General features: G+C 42.3%; 3 protein-coding genes across 7 annotated transcripts in view; 1 reads left to right on the top strand and 2 right to left on the bottom strand.

Annotated features, from left to right (window-relative positions):
- Nucleotides 1-634: 634 nt before the first annotated feature.
- On the bottom strand, nucleotides 635-3,106 carry ccdc167 (coiled-coil domain containing 167). The gene is made up of 4 exons (XM_040126157.1): nucleotides 2,733-3,106; nucleotides 2,437-2,531; nucleotides 1,639-1,691; nucleotides 635-1,007 (listed from the first exon to the last, which is right to left on the bottom strand). Exons 1-4 carry the CDS (start codon nucleotides 2,781-2,783, stop codon nucleotides 889-891), a joined length of 318 nt encoding a protein of 105 aa, XP_039982091.1. The 5' UTR covers nucleotides 2,784-3,106; the 3' UTR covers nucleotides 635-888.
- kif25 (kinesin family member 25) lies at nucleotides 3,028-12,542 on the top strand. 2 transcript variants are annotated; one of them, XM_040126155.1, is made up of 15 exons: nucleotides 3,028-3,398; nucleotides 3,527-3,592; nucleotides 5,006-5,128; nucleotides 5,267-5,408; nucleotides 7,876-7,979; nucleotides 8,123-8,208; nucleotides 8,341-8,380; nucleotides 8,475-8,542; nucleotides 8,631-8,705; nucleotides 8,909-9,055; nucleotides 9,282-9,458; nucleotides 10,732-10,886; nucleotides 10,993-11,238; nucleotides 11,805-11,960; nucleotides 12,292-12,542. In XM_040126155.1, the coding sequence occupies exons 1-15, from the start codon at nucleotides 3,330-3,332 to the stop codon at nucleotides 12,441-12,443; spliced, it is 1,806 nt and encodes a 601-aa protein (XP_039982089.1). In that variant the 5' UTR covers nucleotides 3,028-3,329; the 3' UTR covers nucleotides 12,444-12,542. The 2 variants fall into 2 exon arrangements, with proteins under 2 accessions (XP_039982089.1, XP_039982090.1); XM_040126156.1 differs by having other exon boundaries at nucleotides 12,339-12,535.
- Nucleotides 12,543-15,413: 2,871 nt separating this feature from the next.
- Nucleotides 15,414-25,452, bottom strand: part of wasf1 (WASP family member 1) — a 59,032-nt gene continuing 48,993 nt past the window's right edge. For 3 of the 4 annotated variants that reach the window (XM_040125199.1, XM_040125200.1, XM_040125201.1), the window contains 5 exons: nucleotides 22,504-22,560; nucleotides 21,394-21,557; nucleotides 19,894-20,073; nucleotides 17,333-17,904; nucleotides 15,414-17,060 (listed from right to left, as the gene is read on the bottom strand). In XM_040125199.1, the coding sequence (XP_039981133.1) occupies nucleotides 16,903-17,060; nucleotides 17,333-17,904; nucleotides 19,894-20,073; nucleotides 21,394-21,557; nucleotides 22,504-22,560 (1,131 nt within the window). In that variant the 3' untranslated portion in view covers nucleotides 15,414-16,902. The remainder of the gene's footprint in view (nucleotides 17,061-17,332; nucleotides 17,905-19,893; nucleotides 20,074-21,393; nucleotides 21,558-22,503; nucleotides 22,561-25,452) is intronic. The other variant, XM_040125203.1, reaches the window with a different exon arrangement.

Genomic DNA, 25,452 nt, shown 5'->3' with positions numbered 1-25,452 from the left:
CCCTGTAAATCCCTTTGTAACATCAAAACAGAAAGCTCACATTTAAAAAGAAAAGCCAATCGATCATTTACTCATTGCAGCATTTCCATCCATTTAACTGTCCTACATGTACATGTACAGTTTGTGCATCATGCACTATTATTTTTCGTATATTTATTTATATGTAACATGATAGCAGTCTTGATTGGCAGCAAATATCTCTGGCATGAGGCAAACTTTATATTCAACTGGTCAATAGGTGACAACCTGTATTTAAAGTCTTCTTCATGTTGAATGTCATAATAAACGGTAAGGTCTTTTACACAGCAACGAAAACGAAAAATGTGACTGTTTGCAAGCTGAGGAAAAGACAAGAGACGCCCACTTACTTCATCTTAACATATGTTTTACACGTGAGGGTTTACAGGTGATACAATCCTGGTCACCTGCAGTAGTGTGCAGATGTCCAGCATGTTGGTGGGATAACCAACAGGCAAGTCACACACTGACGAATATTCAATTTTGTCACCTGATTACCAGGTATAACTATCCAAGTAGTGTCCAGCATTTTACTTTCAAGAGAGGAACAAAAAAAAAAAAAAAATCTAGAGAGAACTGACACATATTCAGCTATACTGACAGAGAAATCAATGCGGAAGGAAGTACAGGCCATTATTAAGTATTCAAACATGGTTAAAACTCCAATTTCACAGTAGAGGAAGCTGTGGTGGGGTTTTGGACTGTGCAGGATAAACCGGTTTGATGACCAGATGAGATAAAGGAAATGAAATGATGCCATCTGGAGGCAGAACTGAGGTATTTCATCAACAAAGCTCTTCAGCTCTTCTTCGTGTCTGCAGGTTGTTGCTCTTTGAAGAGCGGTAGGTCCCTTTAAGACTCTCTGTGGTATCATGAGTGCTCTTCATTGTAGAAAAAGACATAGTAGAACAGAGCGCTGATAGCGAGAAGAGCGACCGAGAGCAGCATGTTCTTCCGATTCTCTCCTCTCAAGGTCTCCAGCTCCTTGTCTAGGAAAGAAAAACAAGATTGGTCTGCAGGCATTAATGTGTGGTACTGGCAACCATCCGTCACCACCCAATGTGAAGTCTCATGTAGAAACAAAACCTGCCCCTTCCAATGATGCATGGCCGCATAGCAGACCAAATTTATAGTGGTCCAGATCCATCACTATTCATAAGTAAGTCAGTGCACTTTGATGACACTCAATTTGAATCCTTCCCGTTTCAAATGTTCTTTATGTTAAATGTGTAAGTTGCCATATAGAGCTGAAAAACCAACATGTACGTGCTGTCTGTAAAATACATATTCTTGTATATACAGCGGTTTGTAAAATCTGATAACGCTAATTATTTTCATTATTGATTAATGAAGTGAAGTGAAGGTCAATCATGCAAGTGAAGTAACAATTGGGGGGTGGATCGATACAGCAGTCACCATGACATATTTATCTCCCTTTCTTGATAGTAAATTTGCTGCTTTTAACATTAAAAGGATTGATATCAGTATTGATATTGGTGTTGATCCTGGTCCTGGTATTACTTGGTATTGGGTTGAAACAACATTTTCAGAAAAACACATTTTTTGAATGACGGGGGGGCTCTAAAACCATGAGTTAGCATTTCAAGCGTATAGGCTCACCTAGCTTTTGCACCCGTTCATTCATGATTGCCATTTCATTTTCCAGTTCCTGCCTGTTGAACAGAGAGAATGAGACAAAGAAAAACAGTACAGTTAGGAGGGTATTACTCTTTGGATAAGCCGCAAAGTGAGAAAGTCATTTCTTAGGTTTCATCTCAGAAGGTAGAATTGAGAACCGTTTTTCAAGTCTGTCCTAAGACAATATCAGACATCAGTTTTTGAATCATTCCTCCTGCTCATATTGGCCACTGAAAGTTCCCAGTCCCATTGGGATTTCAATGTATGTGATGGGGGACTAAATCCACAGTACTCCTTCCCTGCCAAAAATGTATTCCAGAGTTTATCCGAAGCCAATGTGAGGCTTCAGTGTCGGCCTCAGTGAGGCAAATCAAATGGGTATCTTCCAAAGACACAGTGCTCTTAGTATAAAATTCCCTTTCATGTGTGTTAACCTGGACAGTGTTTCCTTGTTGAGCTGTAGTGGACAGACAGTAATAAAAAGACTGTAACCTTGGAAGACACTCACTCAGTGCGTCTACCTTGGACATGTTAACGTCAGCTAAACTTCCAAATACATTTTTGCACAGGATGAGGACTGTGGATTGTGTCCAACATCACCTACAGAGAAAACACATTGGGGAGGGATCTCTTAATCTTGAAATGTGTGAGTGTGAACACGATGAACGAGTAGGGCTATCAAAAACTGACGTCTGATGTTGTCTTAAGACTGACTTGAAAAATCACGAACCTTTCCTTTACCAACTGGTCTTTTTCAACTGTCACAATCTCCATCCTCACCTCTCCTCATCGGAGAGCTTCTCCTTCCTGCACCTGAACTCCGCCCTCTCCAGGTTGTCCTGGCAACGCGCCCGCCGCTCCTCCAAACGGTCAATCTAGGACACAGTATTTACAGGTGAGACAGGGGATCAACCAGGTGAGGCAGAAACGCACGGTTCGCCGAGAGCGCGGCCAGGCGGCGCTGTGAGCGAGTGGAGGACATCTGTACAAGTTGCGAATGAGCACAGTGCTTAGCAAGCGTTGGCTAAAGAGCTACTAGCTAGCTGAGGGCAGAGAAACGTCTTGCGGCGTCTCACCTCAGTGGCGACACTGACTTTCTCTCGTCTCTTGTCTTTCGGTTTAGCCATTTTGTGACAGAACCCACTACTGACAGGGCCGGCTGAAGTAAACTGCGACTGTGCGGAAGTGGTTCTCCTTCTTCTTCGTGATGTTTAGTTCTTCTTTATTGCACATCAGCGCGCGCCCCCCCCATCGTGGGCTTTGCTGCCCTCTGTCTGTTGGGAAGACTTCGCGCGTCACACGTGACGTGGTAAGGGTTCATTAACAACACCTGTGCGCGGAAGCCGCGTCCCCCCCCCCCTGCCACAGTAAACTAACAATGCTGTCCTGAAATGACTGTGTGTTGCTGTCAGAAGTTAGAAAACAAACAAACAAACAAACAAACAAACAAAAAAACGGTCGTGTCGCCTGCCCGAGCGTCTCTTTTCACTTCCAGGCTGGAAGGCTGCGTCCTCACGCAAACGTCCGACAGGTGAGCAGAGTTGAGGGACTTGTTGTTGACCGTCGCTAATCGGATTATCTGACCCGCGAGGATTATTTGACCGTCGGGATGCGACGGAAACGGACGAGGCTACTCATTCACCTCTCTACTAGCTTCATTTCTTTTAGGAGAAATGCCTCTCTTTATAAACCGGGACCAAATTTTTGCGCACCAGGTACATTTGCTGGAGCACAAATTGAGGGTAAGTTGCAGTCGAATTAAATTTTATGAATGTCAAAATTTATTAGTGTCTGAGAACGTGTTTCGCGACTTTTGTCTTTATCCAGTAATTGAAGACTGTACATTTGAGAAACGTATTTGTGTTTTCAGAGTAAGGAAGAGCGAATACTGGAGCTGGAGACAGAGAATGCTATTCTTCATTTAAGACTTGCACAGGTAAGAAGATTTCTGCCATTTACTACTAACAGTACAGGCTTAAACCTACAGGCTTATTCTATTCTATTCTATTTTAATGTATTCTACTCTATTCTGCGCGAGCTGTGTCTATTATATTTATTCTCTGACCTCCTGTGTGTGTCTGTTTTTACACCTGGCCGACCACTCTGGGAGCTGGATGATGTGATTTGAGTTCACTTGAAGATGTTTAGAAGTGGTGCAGCACAAAATTCAATGACATTGGTGCTGTATGGGAATAACTTTTTTTTTTTTTTTCTCGGTGGACGGAGATCATTTGAGTCTGAAAAGTTCAAATAGACATTCTTTGCTCCTCATTTCACTGGCATTTAGTTCACGTGTCACCTTGCAATGCTGGTTCCTCGCTTTAATTTACCCACAGACTTGCATTGGGCAGATGGTTGGTACACTGTCTGACAAAGATGCCAGCAAACGCATGTTGACTAATTTCACCTACATGCTTTGCTAACTCCATTTCTCCCAAGACACACTTGTAAGGCTTTTAGCGGCGTGGCCACTTTAAATCAAACTTCTGTGTGTCTCTGTGTATTAAATAATGATAATACAGACACAAAACTGTAAGCTGTCCTTTCAGGTGCTCAGGGCGAACACTAAAGCACAGACTAATTTGGATGTGGAGATGATGAGACGTCTAATTGGGTTTTAGAGGCCTTTTTTACTGGGGACAGTCTGACGTATCATAGCAGGAAAGCAGAACTGTATGTAATAACAATAATTATCAATGCCGGCTCCAGTGCTGTGCATGGTGTCTCACTGATATTACATGTTGGACCAATTAAATTGAACAGAGCCATCATTAATATTATTTACATCTGTGCTTTATGTACTATGGCATATCAAAGTACCTGCTAGAAAGATCTATTGGGTAGTCTGTAAAAATGAAACATGCCATAATTGATGCACAAAAATTAACTAGCTAGGTTGATTTTTTTTTTTTTTTTTAAACAGTATAGGTGAGCAGCCATGTACTCACCTGCTGTGCAGCATTTTTAGCTGAGCAAGTAACTAGTACCAGGATGCTATTATGCTGAATAACAATTACTGATCATATAGCATCAAAGATGTTACTGTACAGCTTTTTGTGATAAGGCCTACTATCTCTCAAAATTTTGTTTGTTGTATGGCACATTTGATCAAACCATCTATCAAAGAATTTAGTTTGTTTCTATGTTTCTTAGCTACTCAACAGTTGACAAACTAGTCTTTCAAAAACACGTGTGTCGTATTAAAATTTAGTTTTGCAATTAAGCATCACATGATACAGTTGTTGGATGATCTTATTTCAGCTATGAGTCATACTGTAGCTTGGCATAAAGTAAGAATTAAGTGGTGGAGTAGTGCAAAATAAGCATGTTGATGTCATATCTTTTTCAGTGTCTGGGGAAACAACGTCTTGACCATGAACAGGAGACCAAAGCCCTGAACCATCATCAGCACCAGAGGGATGCACAGAATATAACCCGGTCAGCCCTGGCCAAACTCCTGTCTGGAGTCCAGGTACAAATGCACAAAGATGAATGTGTGCGTGTGTGCACAGGCTATATGGAAACAAAGAAGGGCATATACAACAAAGAGCAGAGTGTTGGCTCACAATGGCCTACACACTTCATTTGGTTCTCTGCGTGTTTGTGGCAGGCTTTGAGGCAGGACCTGAGTGAGGTGTTTGCAGTGTACATGAGTTTTGCCACCGAGCTGGAGGAGCAGAGCAAGCAGCTACTGGAGAAAGTAGCGCAAGCCAAATCCTCCCTAAATGGGCACCATGGAGATGAGGTTCAGAGTAAGTATCTGAGTGCGTGGAGCCACAAACCATAACATAAACGCATAACATAACATCATCTTAGCATCTTTGACATCTGAAAGAATGTTTTGAAGCTGGGGTTTAGATTTGGTGTTGGCGTTTGGCATCAGAACAACCAAATTTGGGCATCACAGGGTGGAGCCTGGGTACAGTGAGTTGAGGTGAGCAGGCAGCCATTAGAGGAGCAGCATCTTAAGGCACTGACACTCTGCCCTTGACACTGAGCTGTGATAGTTTCCAATTCATAGAAGCCAGATATTGGATCAGTGCTATAACAGGACAGTAATGCATTGCATAAGTTAGGATGTTTTGTTTTGAGCACACTTGACTGCTGAGAGTCTACTGCATTGGAACCTGCAAGGATTTTTTTTGGGACTGAAACCAGTTACAGTACTTAGGAATCAACCCCTTTGAATAATGATGTGTCAGATAATTTTATTTATTTGTGTATTTACATGCTACAAAAGCACACATTTTAAGCAAGAATCCTTCAAATCTACAGTAGATATCACAGATTGATCACAAAGAGAGGTACTTGATATTGGACAATATTTTAAAAGTAACCCTGTAACACCCATGCCCAGAAATATTGTGGTCTATCTAAATTAAAATAAATGGAGTACTTTTAACCCTTGCATGAATTTGTACAGAAAGACTTTGAAGATAAGGAGACACCATTTGAGTTGTACACTTGGCCATGCGTGTTAAATGAATGATCTTTGAAGACGTTATTTACAGGAAGATTTTTGTTTTTGTTTTTTTTTGTTCCCTTCCTCCTGGTCTCACATTTTCTACGTCTTACTACTTATGCGCACTCCCTCACCCTTTGTGTATCTGTCTCCATTCTGAAGTGTCTCACGGGTTACGTACTGGCTGGATCTCTGTTAGGGTGTGTGTGCTGGTAATCCTCTCACACGCTTCCTCCCCTCTTCTCTCTCACCCCTCCCTTCGATGGTGTCCAAGGTTGACTGCTCTGTCGTAGACTGTCTCGCAAGTCAGCTCGTCATCACGGCTCTGACGATAGCTGGAAACTGATCTTGTCAAATGCTTTGGCACACATGAGCCTGACCACATGCTGCTCTTTGCATAATACCACGAGCTGCTCCAATCAAGATATCTTTTCTTGACTGTCTATTGTTGATGTCAGTTGATAGAGTTGAGGAAGAATGTAGAAATTTACCTACTTAACTGCATTAAACACAATATTCTCTTTCTTGTTGCCAATAGTACCAACCCCTCTGGGTTGTAATTTAATCATTTTTGTGATTTAACTACTGGGAGGTTTTTCTTACATTACATGTATGTTGCACTTTATTTGCTGCTTTGCTTATAATTATTTGTTTTTCATATTGGGCTGTTAATTGAGTTTTTAACAGCTTCATACATGAACTTTTGAATATCTCAAACTTTACAAAGACGCACTGACTGTGTGGTAGGTTGGCTAACCCCCTGTTAGGCTATTAAAGTGAAAATCTGTCCTAAATTAGATATAAAATGCGTCATTCCAAAACACCTGACAGGTCAGTCAGTTTTTGTAAGAATCAGCCAGGTTTCTTTTTGATACATCTGCAAGTAGCAAGTATTTGATTGGTAGAGTAATCATGTCATACCCAGATGAAGAGACAAATCCTGGAGCTGATTTTAATGAATGAGAAACTATGATGTAGCAACACCACCCATTTTTTTAATGTTCTTGTGTCATGCATTAAACTTAGTTTGCTGAGAACATGCCAAAACAAGAGAGGAGAAATAAATAAACTATAGATTCACACAATTATTCACAATTAATGTTCTGAGGGCTTTGAAGCAGAGTAATATCCCACATGGAGAGAAGATAATTGAGCTGTTTTTTACTGTTATTTGGATTGTTTGAGAATAATTAACATTTCAAATAATCTTTAAACATAGAGAAAAACATCCTTGTCATTCTAATCTATTCTGTTCTATTAATGTTCAACCCAGCCTATTCTTGAATGTCTCAGCCTGTCCTGTGTGTGAATGGAGGTGTTTGGTGCCAGGTGTGTGTACATGTGTGCTGCGGGATTAAAGACTTAGCCTGAATTGAAAGATTTACACCGGAGAACGGATGCCTCTGGCTTTGCAGTTGATTGTGACAGATTTTCATTCACTCAGCTCTTTTCCACCTTAAGACAGTCTGAGTTTTATACTGCACTACACCAGATTCCCCACAAAGTCTGAACCGGTAGCACACAATGTCTGACGCATCATAGAAGCCAGTGGAGGCTTTTCGGTGTTGATCTTATTTGTTTGTTTTCTCATAATGAACACAATAATGGCTTAATGATGTCAAGAAGCCACCTTTAATATCAGTCCATGATTAAAAAAAAAAACCTTGATTTTTTTCTTGATTTTTAAAAATATATAAATACGTATGTATTTATGCAGTATAAGCTATTGCCACTAACTTTCTGCCTCCCCTACTCAGACTTGCAGGCTCATATTGCAGCTGTAGAGCGCTCTCTGGAGGAGGAGAAGGAGAGGTGCAAGGCAGAGCGGCAGAGGAGGAAAGAACTTCACAACACACTGGTGGTGAGGATAGACGTTTTATTGGCATATTGGCCAGAAGTAAAGTGTTACACTCTAGGGTGGTGGATCATACGTACATGAAGAACTGCAGCAAAATCTTCTGATGTCTGATTTTTTTTTTTTTTTTCATTCTTTTTTTGCTACAGGAGATGAGAGGTAACATTAGAGTTCACTGCAGGGTGCGGCCAGTTCTACCCTTTGACCATGTCCAGTCCTTCACATCTGGATCAGGGTGGGTCAACACACAATGCAACATTTGTCCACACCATAAAATACAGTATGATAAAGGATGTATGAGACTAGTTGTTCTGTGCTTGAATAAGGTAATATAATCCAATGTTATCCTCTATCTTTTCTCTATCAGACCTGCATCATCAGAGGAGGTGGTCTATGCCATCAGTGATGTGAGTTTCACAGACTCTTAGATTAGTTTCGATGTGGTTGCTGCTAACTTCCCCTCAGTGTTCTTTTTTTCTTATTCGTTGTTTGTGTTTTCAGGACACGGTGATAGTGAATTGCCTGAAGACAGGGATGCCAGTGCAAAACAAGATGTTTGAATTTGAGAGGTAAAATACTGATGCAGCGTACATTACTGTATGTTTTTTTTTTTTTTTTTTAAGCAATTAGTCACTGAGGCAATCTTGTTTCTTCTAGAGTGCATGGACCAGAGGACTCCCAGGATGCTGTGTTTGACGAGGTCAAGCCGCTCCTTACATCCCTGCTGGATGGGTAAGTATTACCAATACAAACAGTACTATATTAAATAACATGTCTTTCAAATGTATTCATTCAACTATTTTCATTAAGCAGTACCGTGCATGAATGGGGGCTTTCAGATGAAGAACAAACTGAATGAGATAAATATCAAAAAGCATAAAATGACTGCAGGGCTTCAGCATCAACTGAACATCATCTCTTTTCCTGCCCTGCAGCTATAATGTTTGTATCATGGCATATGGACAGACAGGCAGTGGGAAGACTCACACCATGATGGGATCCAAGCCGCCAGAGGAGCACTCAAGGATGCAGCAGGAGGCACAGCAGGGTATTATCCCCAAGGCTGCTGCTGAGCTGTTTCGGTGAGAGAGAATGGACTGTTTATTCATTGGTTTTTAGTCACATTTACAGCATGTAATGACTAAATTTGACAATAAAATATGCTTTTGTGTTCTGCACCTGCATTGAACTTACTGAGTGTTATATGTATCATAAAACAAAAATCTTATTAATTTGTAATGTGCACGAAAATAGACTGTAATTGTCATGAACTTTGACCCTTTCTGTTCTCGTCTGTGTGTGACCCAGGCTGATCTCTGAGAAGCCTGCAGAGAGCCACACGGTGGAGGTGTCAGTGATGGAAGTGTATAACAATGAGGTGTTTGATCTGCTGGCCAGAGATGAGCAGGGGAACGCTGCCGGCCAGCGCAGGGACGTCATCACCACCTCCTCTGGTACCAGCCAGGTCACCTCCCTTACATACGAGTGAGTACACCCAGAGCTGAGGTGACCGTGTGCAGAAGGTGTTTATTGGTGCTTCCTTATGAAGAGTCAAAATGATTTGCAGCTAGACTGCCAGTTTCATGAAATAGTTATACTGTATGTTTTGGAGGAGCAGTTCTTTTTAAGCTTAAAAAAAATACTTACTTTATACTTTTTATATGAAAAATATCAAATGATGTTTAATGGGAAATTGGTTGCCCTTACATCTATGGAGCTTTGTAGCTTTTTTTTTTTTTTTTTAGTTCTCTGTTATTGGTTTTGCAGCCTGCAAATTCCACCCCAAAATCCCACTTTGCAGCTGGAGCAGGTAGAGCAAAAAAGCTCAGATAAAGCCACTGCACGCTACCTGCCCCGGCTCCAAACATCTGATAGACAAAGTTTATCGAGCATTTAACAAGATAAAGATTCAATTTTTAATTTTCTCAGTAGTTGGTGGTGACAAAACAGAGCTAAAGAAGAGGGAATTTTGGAGGTCCTAACTTTCTTAAGGTGGCCAAAGAAACAATTCCAACTGAGTACTAAAGTGTATCCATAGCTGCTAGATGTGTAAGTAGTCAAATGTGTTATTAGCCAAATCAAGTTTACAAGGTAGTAATATGATGATGTGTTTTCAGCTTGTTGCAGAGTTCCTCCGTCCCCAGGTGGAGAGAAATCCTTCAACTGTTTTTTTTTTTCGTTTTTTTTCTCTCGCCACTTTTGGGCAGACAAGACAAGCTGTAAACACATTATTATCAACTTTTAAGTTGATATGGTGAATATGTCAGCCCACAGTTGCCTGTTTATACATCCAGCAGACATGGAGCAACATCAGCATTCATGTGGAGTCATGTTTCAGGCCACCTAATGAGGGAAAATGTCTGGGTCTTTGGCGGCTAAATGCTCCACTATGTTGACAAGCTAGTCACTAAGTTTGCCTGTCTGTCATTTGGTGGTAGGCAGCTAGTGTGCAGTGGGTTTTTAGAGCTTCTTCACTGACGACAGCTGTGGTTGAAACAACACTGTCACAGTGGTGAAACTGAATCAAACTGTAAAGCTGCAGACCAGAAAACCAAAACAAGTTAAAAGAGGCTAAACTCCATAGAGCTGAGAGGAACTGCAAAGTCGGGTGATAATTCGCTGTGGGTTTGTCACTATGAGTAACACCTTTCACAAACACCTAGTCATTTGATCCAGATTTAACGAATAATGTTAGCTAATGTTAGCTAAGGGTGTGTGTGTGTATTTTTTTTAATCACTATCTCTATATGTTCTACAGGCCTGTGTGTAGCGCCTCTGAGGTGATGCAGATCATCAACAGCGTTCTGAAACTCAGAGCTCACTGTCCCACCTTTGTCCATACCGACTCTTCACGCTCTCACCTCATTGTAACCCTCACCATTTCCTCCAAGAGCTCCAATGCCCTGGCCCTGGGTGAGCTACATTCATACACACACTCGCCGACCCACTCGCAGTGGTGTAAATGACACCTGTTGCCCGCATATTCCTGCATTACTGACCTTACTGCTCTTCCATTCAGCCCGCAGGCTACAGAGTTTCAAGCAGGACATGCAGTGCTCCACCCAGAAGGAGTGGTGGAGTCCACGCTGTCGCCGTGCCAACCCTGCTGCCCGACACTCACAAGACGAACTCTTTGCTAGCCCTGCCTCCTCTCCCGGCCTTTCACCTTCCCATTCCCCATGTCCCTCCCCCAGACACAGTATCTCACAGACTCCATTCAGGACCAAGCTGCAGCTGGTGGACCTGGCAGGGAGCGAGTGTGTTGGTAAGAGGGGATCAGTGCTTAGGGATGTTCTTAGAATTTGTAGACGTCATGGGAACACTGGTCCTGGAGCGTTTTAAGATAAACCAGGCAAGATTTTAACTGGTAAATAAACTCCTCATCATGCCAAATTGCAAAATGGGGCTTTAGGCTTAGGCCTCATTGAGATGCTGTAGATAAACTGCTGCTAAAAATTAAATTCAAGTGTCAAGTGGCTGCACATCTCTGCTCTGATGAGTTCATTCTTAAGAGAAAAATTGACTTAAACTGCAGAGTGTGCTCCATTAAAAGGAGGTTAGACTCATCAAAAATTTGATCTTTATTGTTACGTATAAAACATCATAAATCTGACAGGCAGTGTTGGTAAACAAGAGATTGATGGCATGACAACTTTGCTATGCGAGTGATTGGTATTTAAATGTGAGCAGTTTTCAGTTACCGCTTGGAGTTACTTTGAGCTGAATATGTTGCTTAGTGTAGACTTAAAACGGCTCGATTCTGTTTTCTGTAAGTTTCTGAACCATTAAATATCAAGTGTGTGTGTGTGTGTGTGTGTGTGTCTGTGTCAGGTATGTCTGGAGTTTCAGGTGCTGCACTGTGGGAGGTGTCCTGTATAAACCGCAGCCTCTCTGCTCTGTCTGACGTTCTGGGCGCTCTGGCCGAACAGAGACCACACGTCCCCTACAGGAACAGCAAACTGACTCATCTACTTCAGGACGCCATAGGTGCGGTACAAACACACACTCACTGACTCTCTCTCTAACTTTTCTTCTTCTGACATAGGACCCACGCTTCTTATGTGTCCATCCACCTCACAGTGTCTTCCCATCCAGCTGAGAGATTCCGCACATCAGTACTCTCAAACATGCAGACACATAAACATACACTAAAACACCAGAGCATACACCCAGTGTAGATGCACTGGAAAATGTAAATGTCCATAGCCAAAAATTGGGAAAAAAAAAAGAATGAACACAAAGTGAGTTATACACTCTATATCGTATATAATGTTTTCATAGTTAACATCTCCTCGTCTTTCTCCATCTCGTTCACCAGGTGGCGATGCCAAGTTGTTGGTGATGTTGTGTGTCTCTCCCACGCAGCGCTTCATCACCGAGTCTCTGCAGTCTCTGGGATTGGGCACGCGGGCCCGCCAGGTGCAGAAGGCGTCACCGCGAAGGAAGAATAACACCCTCAAAGTTAAGTGACCAGACAGGGGAAGATTTTAATCCCTGGCAACTGCTCTGGCAGTACATATCCTTTAACAGTCAGCCAGTAGAACAGATTTGAGGGTTAAGATGTATACCTGCAAATTTGTTATTTTTATTTTACAGGGTATTAACTGTATGATTGTATCTGGGCCCTTGAAAGACTGACAAATCAAAGTTCGCAGCCTTAAACAATATGACAAGAACTTATTGCAGTTATTAGACGTGTTCATTTACCACTGGGTTACTTGGTTCTGCATACTCATTTGTATTAAAATCCTATACTCCACAACAATAATAATAATGGCAGAAATAGTGTAATATCATTTTCCTTACTCTACAGATTCCAAAGTTTTAGTAGTTACGTTAATGAGGATATATTGATTTTTCCACCATTGTTGCTATATTTCTGTTTAAACTGATCTTGGTAGCACTAAATGTCAAAAAAGCCTTCCTGAAACTGCAGATACATTGTAATACACATTCTTAATGTGTAATTGAGCCTGGCAGTTACAAAGGGTGAATAACTGTAAATGACAATAAAATTATTGACAAGTAGGTTTTATTAATGTATATAAGTACTGCATTTAGTACTTTGTTTTCCACTTTATTAAATTCCCTTAAAGTTTTATTTACACCAGTATTAAGATTTAGATCAGGCCAATAGTGAATAGTTCAGTATTGTAAAGCAAACGCTTGTTGACTAAGGTGGTCTGTTTATCTTTCTGTAAATCATTTAAATGCTCGCTGCTCATGCTATGCCTTTTCTTTTTTTAGTATTTTGGTGCAGCTATGTTTGTACAGTATTTATACACATTCTTATGTATTCTATATCTGTAATCATCACCTTTTTTGTCACACATTACAAATCTTTCAAACAGAATAGTCTCAATCGAAAATTGTGTCAATATAACTTAATAATAAACAGTTTATATGCAGATATGTATGCCTTTTTCTATCAGTCTGTTCCGTACATCCAGCACTGGAAACTTACTAGCAATCTGTAATTAAAAACAGTGTTTGAATACATTGTGCAGTCCATTAAAAATAAACAGTTCATATTCAGTTTATTGCTCACCACATGCAAACTACATCTAGTTTTGGGAACTGTTTCCAATTAACTGTCTGCCGCTGTGTAGATTACAGCAAAAAGCAACACACACAAACACCTCAGCATTAGGGTGTCATACTGTTATTTTTAGCTTGTGTTTTACAGTAAATTATTACGAGCAGCAGACAGGCAGAATATTCTGCATAAGAGAAAATTCAAGTACTAAGCTGTAAAACTGATTGTCTGATGTGGCAGTATCCATCAGCCTTACACTTAAGTACACCAGCTGGTCTTTGTTTGCAAAAGCTATTTCAGGTCTGTTGGCTACAGTTTAATGTTGGGAAGAAATCAGATCAGGCAATTTCCTCCGAGGTGAAACCGTTGGACACCTTCCCAGCATGAATAAAATAACAAACTATATCTGGTAATTAAATCTTATTCATCAACTCCCCATAGACAAACACTTACACTCACTTTTTAATAAGCCCTCTCCTAACAGCCTGCTGCAAACTGCGATGAGCTCGGCAGAGTGTATTCAAGTTTTATCCATGCAGCTCCAAAGCCGATGTGTTTTTGAGACACAGATATCATGTGAGATGAGTGACAAGATAATAAACATGAAAACTCCAGGAGCATCTTCTGTTCTAGAGAAATGAGAGGGGTGAGGAAGGTGAGGGCAGGTGGAAAGCGAGACAAAAATCTATATTTATTTGGAGCAGCTCTCGTACCAACATGTCCTTGGGCCCAAACATGAAAATCTTCAGGTTTATTCACATTTAATTTCGTTCGTTACTGAGACTTTTTTAGGTGAGAGTAACCACTACCATCTGTTGGTGGGATTATTACATTTTAGCTTTCACAGTAAAGAGTTATATGCTTGACTAAGTACATCATGAAATAAAACACACAGTAACAATCCAAATGTAGTTTGAAGCGCAATTATCTTAGATAAGCGTGCTCTTATTTTGAAATAAAAGCAGCATAAGTAGAGAGAGAAATCCTTGATCAACACTTAACGCGCACACAACACGATTGGTTGGGGGAACGATCCTTGATTGCACTTATGAGACAGGTGTGTTGGGGAGCCTCCCAGCATGCATCGGCTGTGTTCTACATTATCCTCAACAGTGATTTCACTGTGTCCACTTATTGTGACTGAAGGCAGTTAGACCGTGAGTGTTGTTGTGCGCACTATTAGTGAGGTTCTAACTAATGTAAATGCTCATTAAAGTTAGTGTGGCCTCGAATGCCACAACAGGGCTGAAAGGGTTTAAAACTTTCTGCCAGGGTTCTTGATTAAGATTTTTTTTTTTTTTTATTGACCATCATAATAGCTCACCTTATCGATGTACTACCTTAAATAACATCTCTAAAGTATATCTAACTGAATTACCAATTATAAGAAACATTTTTCTATATAAAATATTTCAGTCTGTGCTTATAATTTACATACACGTGAGAAATTTTAGTGGTCCAATGACATATCCCCATCATAATGTCAAATTAATGGTTTTTGGTTCCATCGGTCTAATAAGCTTTTAGTTGAGTTTGGTTGGGTTTCATATTAATCTAAACATGCAGATAAAGTAATAATTACATGAACCTTTTTTTTTTTTTTTTTTAATCATCCCTGTAAGAGAGGAGCCATTTGTATCTGAAAATGAGTTCATTAATGGGGTTCGCCTTAACTGTAAATAAACGTGCACTGTTGCAGGTTTGGGCTTTGTTGCCATGAAAACAGCTGAAGATAAACTCTAAGCCGACTTTGAGGAACTGAATATTTCCGGCTTGTGTCAAATCCCCAACAATCAAATCGAACAGGCGATGAGAGAAACTCAGCTCGACAACGACAAACCCATAACATGTAGAGCTGAAACATAACATTAGATTTTTATTAATTCAAGCAAACTGTTACCAGTCAACAGTTACATAAGTTACATGTGTATACAGTATTGATCTAATCTTTTTTTTTTTTTTTTTTTTTAAACCAGGGTTTCTGTCCCCTCGTCCCTTTGTCCCCCCAAACATAGAAACAGCAAATCCATACAAGCGCAGGCAAGTAAGTAGTAACAGCACAATACATTCATCAACTCAACGATACGTTTTGTACGAACAATAAGGCAAGTAGAAGAAAGAACGAACAAACGAACAGAAAAGGATGGCAGACATTTTCTTTGAAATTGGCCAAAACAAGGCATGATGTATCCTCCTCTTTTAGGCCTGAAAAGGCCAAATTTATTCTTTTGAACGACAGTTGCTGCTGTAGAAGCAAACGAGATAAGGCTTCTCGTTAGTCGGCAGGTACGCAGTAAAGGGGGATCTGAGACCAAAGCTGCCTTCAGTGGTGCTGAGTGGTTTTCAGAGTTTTCCTCGGCGCACTGAATATTCATCAGGGACAGTAAGAGAGGCAGGAAATCTGATGTACATCTACAGCATCTAATCACTTCCAGTGTCCATATGTGTGGCAAATAACGTAAGAAAAGGATGAGAGCTCATTTTCAAAACCGATGGCTCAGTGTTTATCTTTGACATTGCCCGATGTCAACGTGGACAGACAAAAAAGCTCAATCTCTTGGCATACATTTCCCTGGGGTAAAGGTTAGATCTAAGTGGATGAATATGCACGCGTTGCCAAAGCCGGCCATATGCTTCCCCTTGTTCAGTATCAACCATACGACAATCATCACATGACATACCAACACAATCTTTTGCTTGTTTGTAGTGGTAAAGTCAGTCCTGATAACGAGAGAAAACAAAAGACAACCCCGCTGGTGTTCACACTGAGGGACCGTTCATGTAGTGGTAAGTATCGGCAACTACTGGCCTATTATGACCACAAATGCTTCCGCAGAAAATGGTAAATGAAAGACGATAAAATTAAACAGCATTCATTCAATGCCATGTTCAGCCACCAGGTGGCAAAACTGTGTTGTAGAACTAAAGATAGATGCAACATGCCTTTTATTTTTTCCTTTTTTTTTTTTTTTTTTTTTTTTAATATTGATGTACAGAAAACAAAACAAGTGGTCCTTCAAAAAAGTTATTTTCATGAATGACAATAGTAAACATTGGCGATTTCATCACAAGAAATCCGGCTGAAACAAGGTCGTGTGGTAGTGCAGAAAAGAATGAATGCAAAAACGTCTCTTGGAACACTAGAAAGACGGACAAGGGCAACGTGGAGACGCTTCTCTGAACACAAACCACAACGAGACAGAGATATGACGAGTTAAAAAAGCTCGACCGAGGAAAAGTGGGCAACAACGATGTTTCTCTTCCTTCCAGAGTAGAAAGGACTCTTTGATGGCGAGGTGTGGAGTGCAGGGTTCGGGGGGGGGGGGACACCTGAACAGATTTGTCCTCTCCTGCCACTGCTGCTTTTTTTTTTTCCCCTCTCCCTGACCGCCATCACTCCATCCAGTCTCCTTCGTCAAACTCGGACTCGTCCTCGGAGTCGGAGTACTCCACGGCGATGCGGCGCGACAGGATGGTGGCCACATCGTTGCCAACTCGCTCATGTTTAGCCTCTTGCTCTCGCTGCTCCTCCACTTTTCGCAGCTGTATGCCTGCAGCAGGGAAATAGGGAGAAACATTTAAGTGCCTGATGATCTAATATCGTGGCTCACAAAAGCAATAATTTACTTGCTCTGAAAAAGCTTAACTTAAACATACACTAAAGGAAAACATCTTATTGGCTGAATTTTGGCATCCATCAAACTTGAGCATAAAATTCAAACTTCCCCCTGAACATCAAGCGTTTGCTTGCTGTCCACGACTCCTCACTGCTGGCTGGGGAAGTTTTTTTTAACCATTTCTGGTAAAACAGCGCTACACCCACCTTTTCTGATGGCCTCCAACAGGACACTGCGTGCATCGCTGATGGGCGGCAGACTGGCTGGATGGTGCCTCTTGGTCCCCACATCGTGGATGGTGTGGGGCGGCGGCGAGGCCATGGCTCCTGCTGAGGGGAAGGCCGGCACAGGTGGCGGGCCTGATGGGCAGGGCGAGGAGCTCCGCGCTCCAGGGAGGGGCAGAGGGGGAGGCGGCGGGGGAGGAGGCAAGATGGTGCCGTCCGACTGGATCCCGGAGCCCATGGACGGACCCTTGTCCAGGACCTGCTGGAGACGGGCCGGGGAGGAAGAGTGGAGGGGAGGTGCCACGGGCGGAGGGGCCGGATGGAGCACCCCCGGGGCGATCTGGAGGGGAGCAGGGGGAGGTGGGATGGCCGGGGGCTGCTGCTGGACTGGCAGGGGAGGAATGGGAGGAGGAGGGGTGCCCCGCAGGCCTGTGGAGGGTAAGGGGGGTGGTGGAGGGGGAAGAGGGGGAGGCGGCGGGGGAGGAGTGTTGGAGTTGAGACCTGCTGTCCGGGCTGGAGACTGGGGTCTGCTGTCGGAAAAACCCGAACCGGAGCTGGAGGGAAGAGAGAGAGACAGAAATAGAGAGAGATCGTACTGGGAAATAACGAGAGCTGACAAGTGAGAGTCAGACAGAAAGTTCAAATCAATGTTAAAATAAGTGTAATCGTACATTGTTCTTATTATTCACAACAATTTTGTCTCTTTATTTCCACGGCTTCTACGTGGATCATTTACTGTCGCAGCTTAAGCCTCGGTCTTTCAGCATAATATCACGTCTGTAGACATAAAGTGTATTTTCAAGTCCAGTGACGAAGGGGGGGGTTTGGGCTTCATGAACTGTCAATTCAAACTAGTGCATATGAAGATTATTTTGTTCTCTTTTGCTCAACATCCAAAACTAGGTGCTCCATTAGCTTCAATTAAAAATGCTCTGCGGTGCATCAGGGACATGGGCGGAGACTGCTGGAAGCAATCACACATACAGTGGCTTTTTGAAATTGCAGTGTTGCCAGAGCTGTTTAGGAGTTTGGATGGAGTGATGATGGCCCTGTAGAAGGTCCTTAACTCTGCCACCTGTATTTATGATATACAGGAAATCCTAGCATGCCAAAGAAGGTCTACCTGGATTGCCAGTATGCCGCAATTAGTTTAAAGGACACTGCAAATCAATGGGGAGTATAGAAAATCCCAGAGCAGCTAACCCGTACATTAAAGACCGAGTGTTATCAGTATTGGCCATTCACTGATGCTGACTCTGTGTGGGTGGATTGAGCTACTAACCAGGACAGTGCGACACAAAGACTGACATGTTCACAATCAATTTTCTTCCTGCGGAGAAAATTGCTGCAGACAAAAAGCAACAGTGAGAGAGAGAGGGAGAGAAGAGGGAGGGAAATAATGTTGTATCTCCTCCGAGCACACTTGAGGCTGCGCCTTTACCAATATCCTAGCAATGAGCTACACTGGGTGTGGAGAAGAGATGAGAGGGGGTAAAGTGAGAAAATGAGAAAGGAAGAGACAGCGAGACACCCGGATCAAAGGTCAGAAAAGTAAATAAGAACAGGGGACCGACAAAGACGGGGATGGACAAAGTTTGAGAGTAAGAAGAGAAGATAACTGCAAGAACTTCTGCAAAAAAAAAAATCAATGATATTTCACGGATGGTGCTGCAGCAGCAGCCTTAATCATTCCCTCTGATCTCTCCATCCCTTCAAACAGTGACATCGGGGACAAAAGTGTGAAGCAGAAAAACAACCTGTAATACGCTCATTGGTCTTAACACTTTATTGATCCTGCCCCTTCTCCGAGCCGTTGCCTTTTTCTTTTGTCTTTAGTCCACAAATCCTCCATCCATCCATTCATCCCTTCTTCCCTGCATTTTACTATTAAGCTCTAACTGCGAAAAATCCTCATCCTCTTCAAAAAAAAATGAAATAATAGAAATAATACCAAAGAAATGGGGCTAGGATTCCAATTTTATGTGCGTGTGACTCATAAGCAAGGTGAAACAGTATTTACAAATAATTCATATAATTTTTCACACCTGAATCTGCTTGGAATGGACCGCACTCATATGCGCTTTTCTAGTCTTATCGACCGCTCAAAGTGCTTCACACTACATGCCACGTTCTCCATATCTCACACACATTCATACAGCGCTTTCTCTACACACACGCCTGTTCACACGTGGAGGCAATTTGGGGTTCAGCGTCTCGCCCAAGGACATCTCGACACGCAGACTGGAGGAGCCAGGGATCGAACCACCGACCCTCTGGTTAGTGGACGACCCGCTCTACTTCCTGAGCGACAGCTGTCCACCGTATGAGCAAAATTGTGTTTCTCAGTAAGTTTCTGGCAGGCAGATGTGGGCCAACGCATTAACTATTATTACAACTTTTTGCAGTTGCTTTACAAAAGCAAAAAGTATTCATAGAAGTTTTCTGAGGGGACACGAAACTGTGACTGCGTGTCTGCGTGTGTGTGTGTGTGTGTGTGTGTGTGTGTGTGTGTGTGTGCGTGCGCGTGTGGTCTCCTGTCCCACCTGATCACAGAGGGTGGCTTGATCTCTCCCAGTGGGTGCATGGGAGGAGGTGGCGGTGGAGGGTCGTGAGGCCGCGAATACATTCTGTCCCCGGTACGGTTCAGCAGCTCGTTCATCTGGCTGTAGGGCAGCGCCGCCAGCGAGAAGGGCCCGTCCAAATGCTCCATGTACAAGGGGGCCCTGAGCAGAGAGGTACGTTTTCATTTTCTCACTTGTCCTTGACTCATGTCATGTTTTGTACCTCTGATTATTGTTTTAATTTAACGTTTGTTGTCTCATCTGGTCGTTTTTCTTTTTTTTTATCACAACAGCCTAAAAGTTAAAAAAAAATGTCTATAATTTTGATCCTCTTATCCTGGTAGATCTGCAACATGACCATTATCTTGGAAATCATCTCACTGTCCCTTGGAGGGGTCCAGGTCCCCAGGTTGGGAAATGTTAGAATAGACAACAATACTGAAAATGTATAAACAAGGTAATGGCTGGATGTGTTCCTGGCCATTGAAATTTGTTCAAGTTTGTTAATGTTTTTTTTGGGGGGAATGAATGACAGCAGTTTAGTACTTTAAACTGTCACATGAAACTAAGAAGGACATTAGTTTTTCTTAGTAAGTGCGTGGAGTCAACATCTGATCTAGGTATCTTAACACTGGAAAAACGAAATGAAATACAGAAAATAGTATCATTTGTGGCAGGTCAAGGCTTAAAATATATTCTTCTACAGTGAATTATATTACTCAAACAAAAATTACAGTTATAGTCGCTTCTTTTCAAATGGCTGTGTCTTGCACCAGTTTTACATATTTTTTGTTATTCGTCAGAATTAATGCAAATGTGCCTTAGCTACAAAAAATAACTTGGGTGATGTTTGGCAGTGCTGCTGGGCTGCTCGCGTGGCCTCGGTGTATCCCTCCATCATGCAACACCTTGGCTATTTGGTCATCGCATAAAGGAGCAGGCATTCATAACCACATGTGCTGATATTGCGCTTAAAATCCGTCCTCATCTACGCCTAAAGAAAAGATTTTCTGTCAGCTGCTCATGGCACCGAAAATCCACGAAAACTACCAATTTGCATAAAATCGTTTCTTACTAATCACAATGACTGGCAGGGAAATTATTGTGTGGCACAAGAGCTTTGTGGCACAATAAATGCAATCGCACCTGCGGGGGACTGTAATCATTGCGGTAGTAGCTGCATTTCCTCTGTGGCAGTGAAGTGTAAATTTCAAGAACCCATTCTCAGTGGAGTGGGCACAATTTGAATTTTGTAGATCGAGTGAAAACATCCTGCTGACAAATCCGTGCTTATCCAAATCAGTATTGTTGAAGATCATTGATATCTTAAATTAGAAGTTAGGTATCCTGTATTTCAATGGCTACCAAGATGTACGCGCGTGTTAGTCCCATCATTTGACACCTGTAACACTTAAAAAATGGTCACTGTATGCCTAAAAGTAGACCTAAATGTGTGTGTCTTAGAATTCTGCCTTCACACACCTGTTGTTGTGGTAACCTGCAGATCCGTTGGCCTCTCTGTGTTTGTCTTCAGATATATCCTGGGCCAGCTCTGCACCCAGTGCCAGTTTCTGCCACTCCTTCTTACGATCGTGAGGCGCCCGCGGTACCTTCTCCGGTTCCTGTGGACGGTCTATCGCCTTCATCTTCGGTAGAGGCAGGTGATGGGGGGCGGGATGAGATGACGGCGATGACGGCGTGGGACGAGACGGTTAGAGGGAAGAGGCAGATTAGGAGACGCGGGAGACGGTGGGAATCAAACGGAGGACGAACCCACGAGAGATAGTTTTGGGATGGAGAGAAAGAACATAGTGAAGGGAGAGAGGAGGAGAGAAAGGACCACAGATTAGGCGCCGTTAAATACATTTCATTTGTCATCTTATACGACAAAACATACAGTGACTGCCTGTTACACACTATAACAACAGGAAAAGGTGAGTACACAGGTAAAAGAAACATTAATGACTATTCAGGTAGAACACCAATCGCACAATCCAGTCCAAATTTTAAACATGGATCTAAGTTGCCCCCTCTGGCTGTTTACATTCTCTCCTTATGCTAAATGCTGCTACATCCACAGAAATATCCATATACCAAAGCCTCCCTCTTAAACAATTCAGTTTCATGTTACATGGCATCTGTTGTCAAACGTCTATCCATCGTAAACTAGGCGATGTGGACTTTACAGTTAAAAAGTGGACTGAACTAGCTCTCTGAAGACACCAATCACAGATTTTTTTTTTTTAAAGGAGCAGCACTTCACAGAAAAGAAAATATTATGTCATACAAGCTTGGGAACAGGGAGTGCTCAGTGACTCACCAAATCAAATCATCGTATATGTGTGTAACTTTGAGAAAGCATGGTATTTAGAAAAGTACCACAGGCAATTAAGTGACCAATTGAAAATATGTGTATGTATTTCCGCAATCATAATCTCATGTCCGTCATCAGGCTGCACTCCCTGCCTCCCAGACTTCCGCATGACCGACTTTCATCACACACTTTAAAGGGTTGGAAAGAAACTGAGCAGCAAGCTGCTGTAGCAGAAATCACACACAGTGTTTTAAAATAATCGCAGTATTTTCACATACCTGCCCTGGAAGGTCTAAGTACTTATAGACCTGATCATACATGCGGGGATCCTGCAACTACAAGAACAAAAACAAAAACCACAAGAGAAGCAACAGGGGTGAGGGGAGGGGGGTTCAAAAAAATCAACACGGCACTGGATTGAGCACAACGACGCTGCACACAGTCAACAGGGACAAAAACAGAGTGGGCAGTGAGAGCAAGTGGGACAAAAGGGAAAGAGGGGAAAAGAAAAGTGCTGTTAAACAGAAAATGACAACGTGCACAGGTCCGGGGGCGTCACAATGCAGGTGGTTGCACCCACAAACACACACACACACACACACACACACACACACACACACACACACACACACACACACACACACACACACACACAGGGAAATAACAGCGCTGAGCTTCAGCGCAAACAGAAGACTCAGGTAGAAAGAGAGAGATCTCACTGGAATGGGAGGACAAACTACAAAGGTGTGTTTCTACGTGTGGGAAAGACTTTCAGAGCTACAACAACAGCACGCACTAAAGAATGACATGCAAATCACACACACAGATGCGCAAGTCAACTCAAAATAATACATAGCAGATTATAGAACAATAAGGACACTAAAATGAAGAGGGACATTTTAGAGTTTAACTAAAGACCGATATGCATGAAAAACCCCTCTCAGTCACTTTAGTTGTCCTGAACCACCTTATGCATTCATATTAGAAAATAATTGGCAATCCTGACACAAACAATTCAATTGAAAATACATTGTCTACCTGTATTAGCATTTATTTTAAGGACAAGGATGGTGTTATTCTATGTTTTTCTCAATGTCAGCAAATGCATTGCAAGACTAAAAACAGCAATGCATTAGTAATACTTCCTGACTTCCCCGCCTGCCTGTGGCACTCGGCCCCAAGCCCATGGTTCATACTGAATAAGTGAATCTTCACTGGGACTATTTTCAGCGGTGGAATAATACACATTTACAGCATGATGGCGTATGTGGGATTGATTTAAAATAAACTACAGTGTCCATGTTCATGGTAATGAATAACCACGTCAACCAGAGCAGAAGTGTGGCTAGTTTCTGTGTTTTTAATAGTTTTTCAGGAGAGCAATGGTAATGGCAAAAGAGGAACAATCCAAAATCAGGCTTTGGCTACACACACTGTACTTGTTAGTCTTTTCATGGAATTAGTTGATATGAAGAAAAATATGCAGTAATGCCAGACGTATCCTTTAAAGTGAGGTAATTGGCTTAGAAAGGCAGATTTGTGGTCATTATTAAATCAGGTATTAAGAAAGCTGTAGTGTAGTATGGATGAAATAAAACTTATTCTACGAACTGCCTTTACTCAACAAACACATTTTCCTGTTTCCTGGCTTTCTAGCATCTGAGGGATCAAACAACTACTGCAATTCTATTTCCACTAGCAGAAACACCTTACAAATTGTGTGTTTGTATGAATGCACATTTGTCGTGTATGGTTTCTCCCAGAAATGTTTCTAGGCGAGGTAAAGAAAAGGCCTCTGAAACTTAATTTCCAGCCTGCGACAGCGGCACTCTCAGTTAAAACCAATACTAATCGATTTCTTTAATGTCACATAGTTCCTCCAGGGTGGCCCATCCTGCTTATTCCACACTTTGTGAGCGTGCGTGCGTGCGTGGGCGCGGTGGTCTTCAAATGAAACATGTTGGCTGACAGGCGGCTGATTCAACACAACGTTGGTTGTGGACAGCATCTCGTCTGGTTAGACTAAATTATGTTGATTTTGCCCGTCCACTGCTGTGGCTGGACGGCTGAGAGAGAGAGAGAGCGTGGGAATAAATCCTAATGGTAATGCACATTGATTAGGACCTGATTTATCATGGCCCATTACCCCTGATGAGGCATTGGCTGTGGGGAAGCCTCTGCGCTCACTCTCACACACACACACACACACACACACACACACACACACACACACACACACACACACAAGCACACAAGCACACACACACACACACACACACACACACACACACACACACACACACAAGCACACAAGCACACAAGCACACACACACACACACACACACACACACACACACACACACACACACACACACACACACACACACACATTTACTCCAACACATTCATACATCCGAACTGACAAACTTGAGACAGCTCTGCATCCTGACACTGTCTGCGGAGGCAGAGGGAGCTGCATTTGAGAGTGAAATATTTTAACTTGTTGTCCTCTGCTGAGCCTCTAAAATTCAGCTGTATTTCTGCCATATAATTTGGAAGATTAGCTTTACTCTAACCTCTGACTTCCTGGAAGGCTTGCAGGCATAGTGTCTTGGCAATATTTAAACAAGCATTAAAGAGCTACTGCAACTGCAAAAAAACAAACAGAAATTAAAAAAAAAAACTGAACATACAGCAATACTAATCAGAGGTTTATAAACTATTATTATGGCATTTTGGCATTATAGATAGTACAGTGAGGAGTGGCAGGAAGAACAGGTGGTAGACACAAAAGGGCAAAGAAACCCAGTTAAAGAGCCAGAGTCAAATTCATTGTCGATTCCAGACAACCATCTGTCCAACAGGGCGTCACAGAGTGAAGGTTTTAATGCAGAAATGTGAAGGTAAAAACAGTCTTTACTGATGGAAAAAAGCAGAGAGTAAACAAGGGAGGGAGGTACAGTGCATTTGTATATGAGAGAAAATAAGAAACACTGCGTCTGTGTGCGCATGTGTTTTTCTCAGCCGTTGTAAATGTAACTAGTTTAAGGGGTTCTGTGTGTGTCTGCTAGGTCGTCATCCTGGCACTGGCAGAGGAAGTGTCGCTCTGTAAGCACTTTGAGTGTGTATGATACAGCAGTTATAGATTTATGTAAGTGTGTGTTCTCATGCGTGTGTCTGTATTTTGAGTGCATGCTCGATGTGACAGACTCAGCAGAACTGCCTCT

This window comes from Xiphias gladius, chromosome 4 (assembly GCF_016859285.1).
Source record: "Xiphias gladius isolate SHS-SW01 ecotype Sanya breed wild chromosome 4, ASM1685928v1, whole genome shotgun sequence".
Taxonomy (NCBI): domain Eukaryota; kingdom Metazoa; phylum Chordata; class Actinopteri; order Istiophoriformes; family Xiphiidae; genus Xiphias; species Xiphias gladius.
This window is presented reverse-complemented; position numbering and strand designations above follow the sequence as displayed.

Coding starts and splice junctions, on each gene's coding strand:
- ccdc167 (XM_040126157.1), bottom strand. CDS start 2,783: ATGGCTAAACCGAAAGACAAGAGACGAGAGAAAGTCAGTGTCGCCACT. Junction 1,692..2,436: donor AAGCTCTCCGATGAGGAGAG/GTGAGGATGGAG, acceptor TCTGTTCAACAG/GCAGGAACTGGAAAATGAAA. Junction 1,008..1,638: donor TGAACGGGTGCAAAAGCTAG/GTGAGCCTATAC, acceptor TTTCTTTCCTAG/ACAAGGAGCTGGAGACCTTG.
- kif25 (XM_040126155.1), top strand. CDS start 3,330: ATGCCTCTCTTTATAAACCGGGACCAAATTTTTGCGCACCAGGTACAT. Junction 9,056..9,281: donor GCTGCTGCTGAGCTGTTTCG/GTGAGAGAGAAT, acceptor TGTGTGACCCAG/GCTGATCTCTGAGAAGCCTG. Junction 10,887..10,992: donor CTCCAATGCCCTGGCCCTGG/GTGAGCTACATT, acceptor TCTTCCATTCAG/CCCGCAGGCTACAGAGTTTC.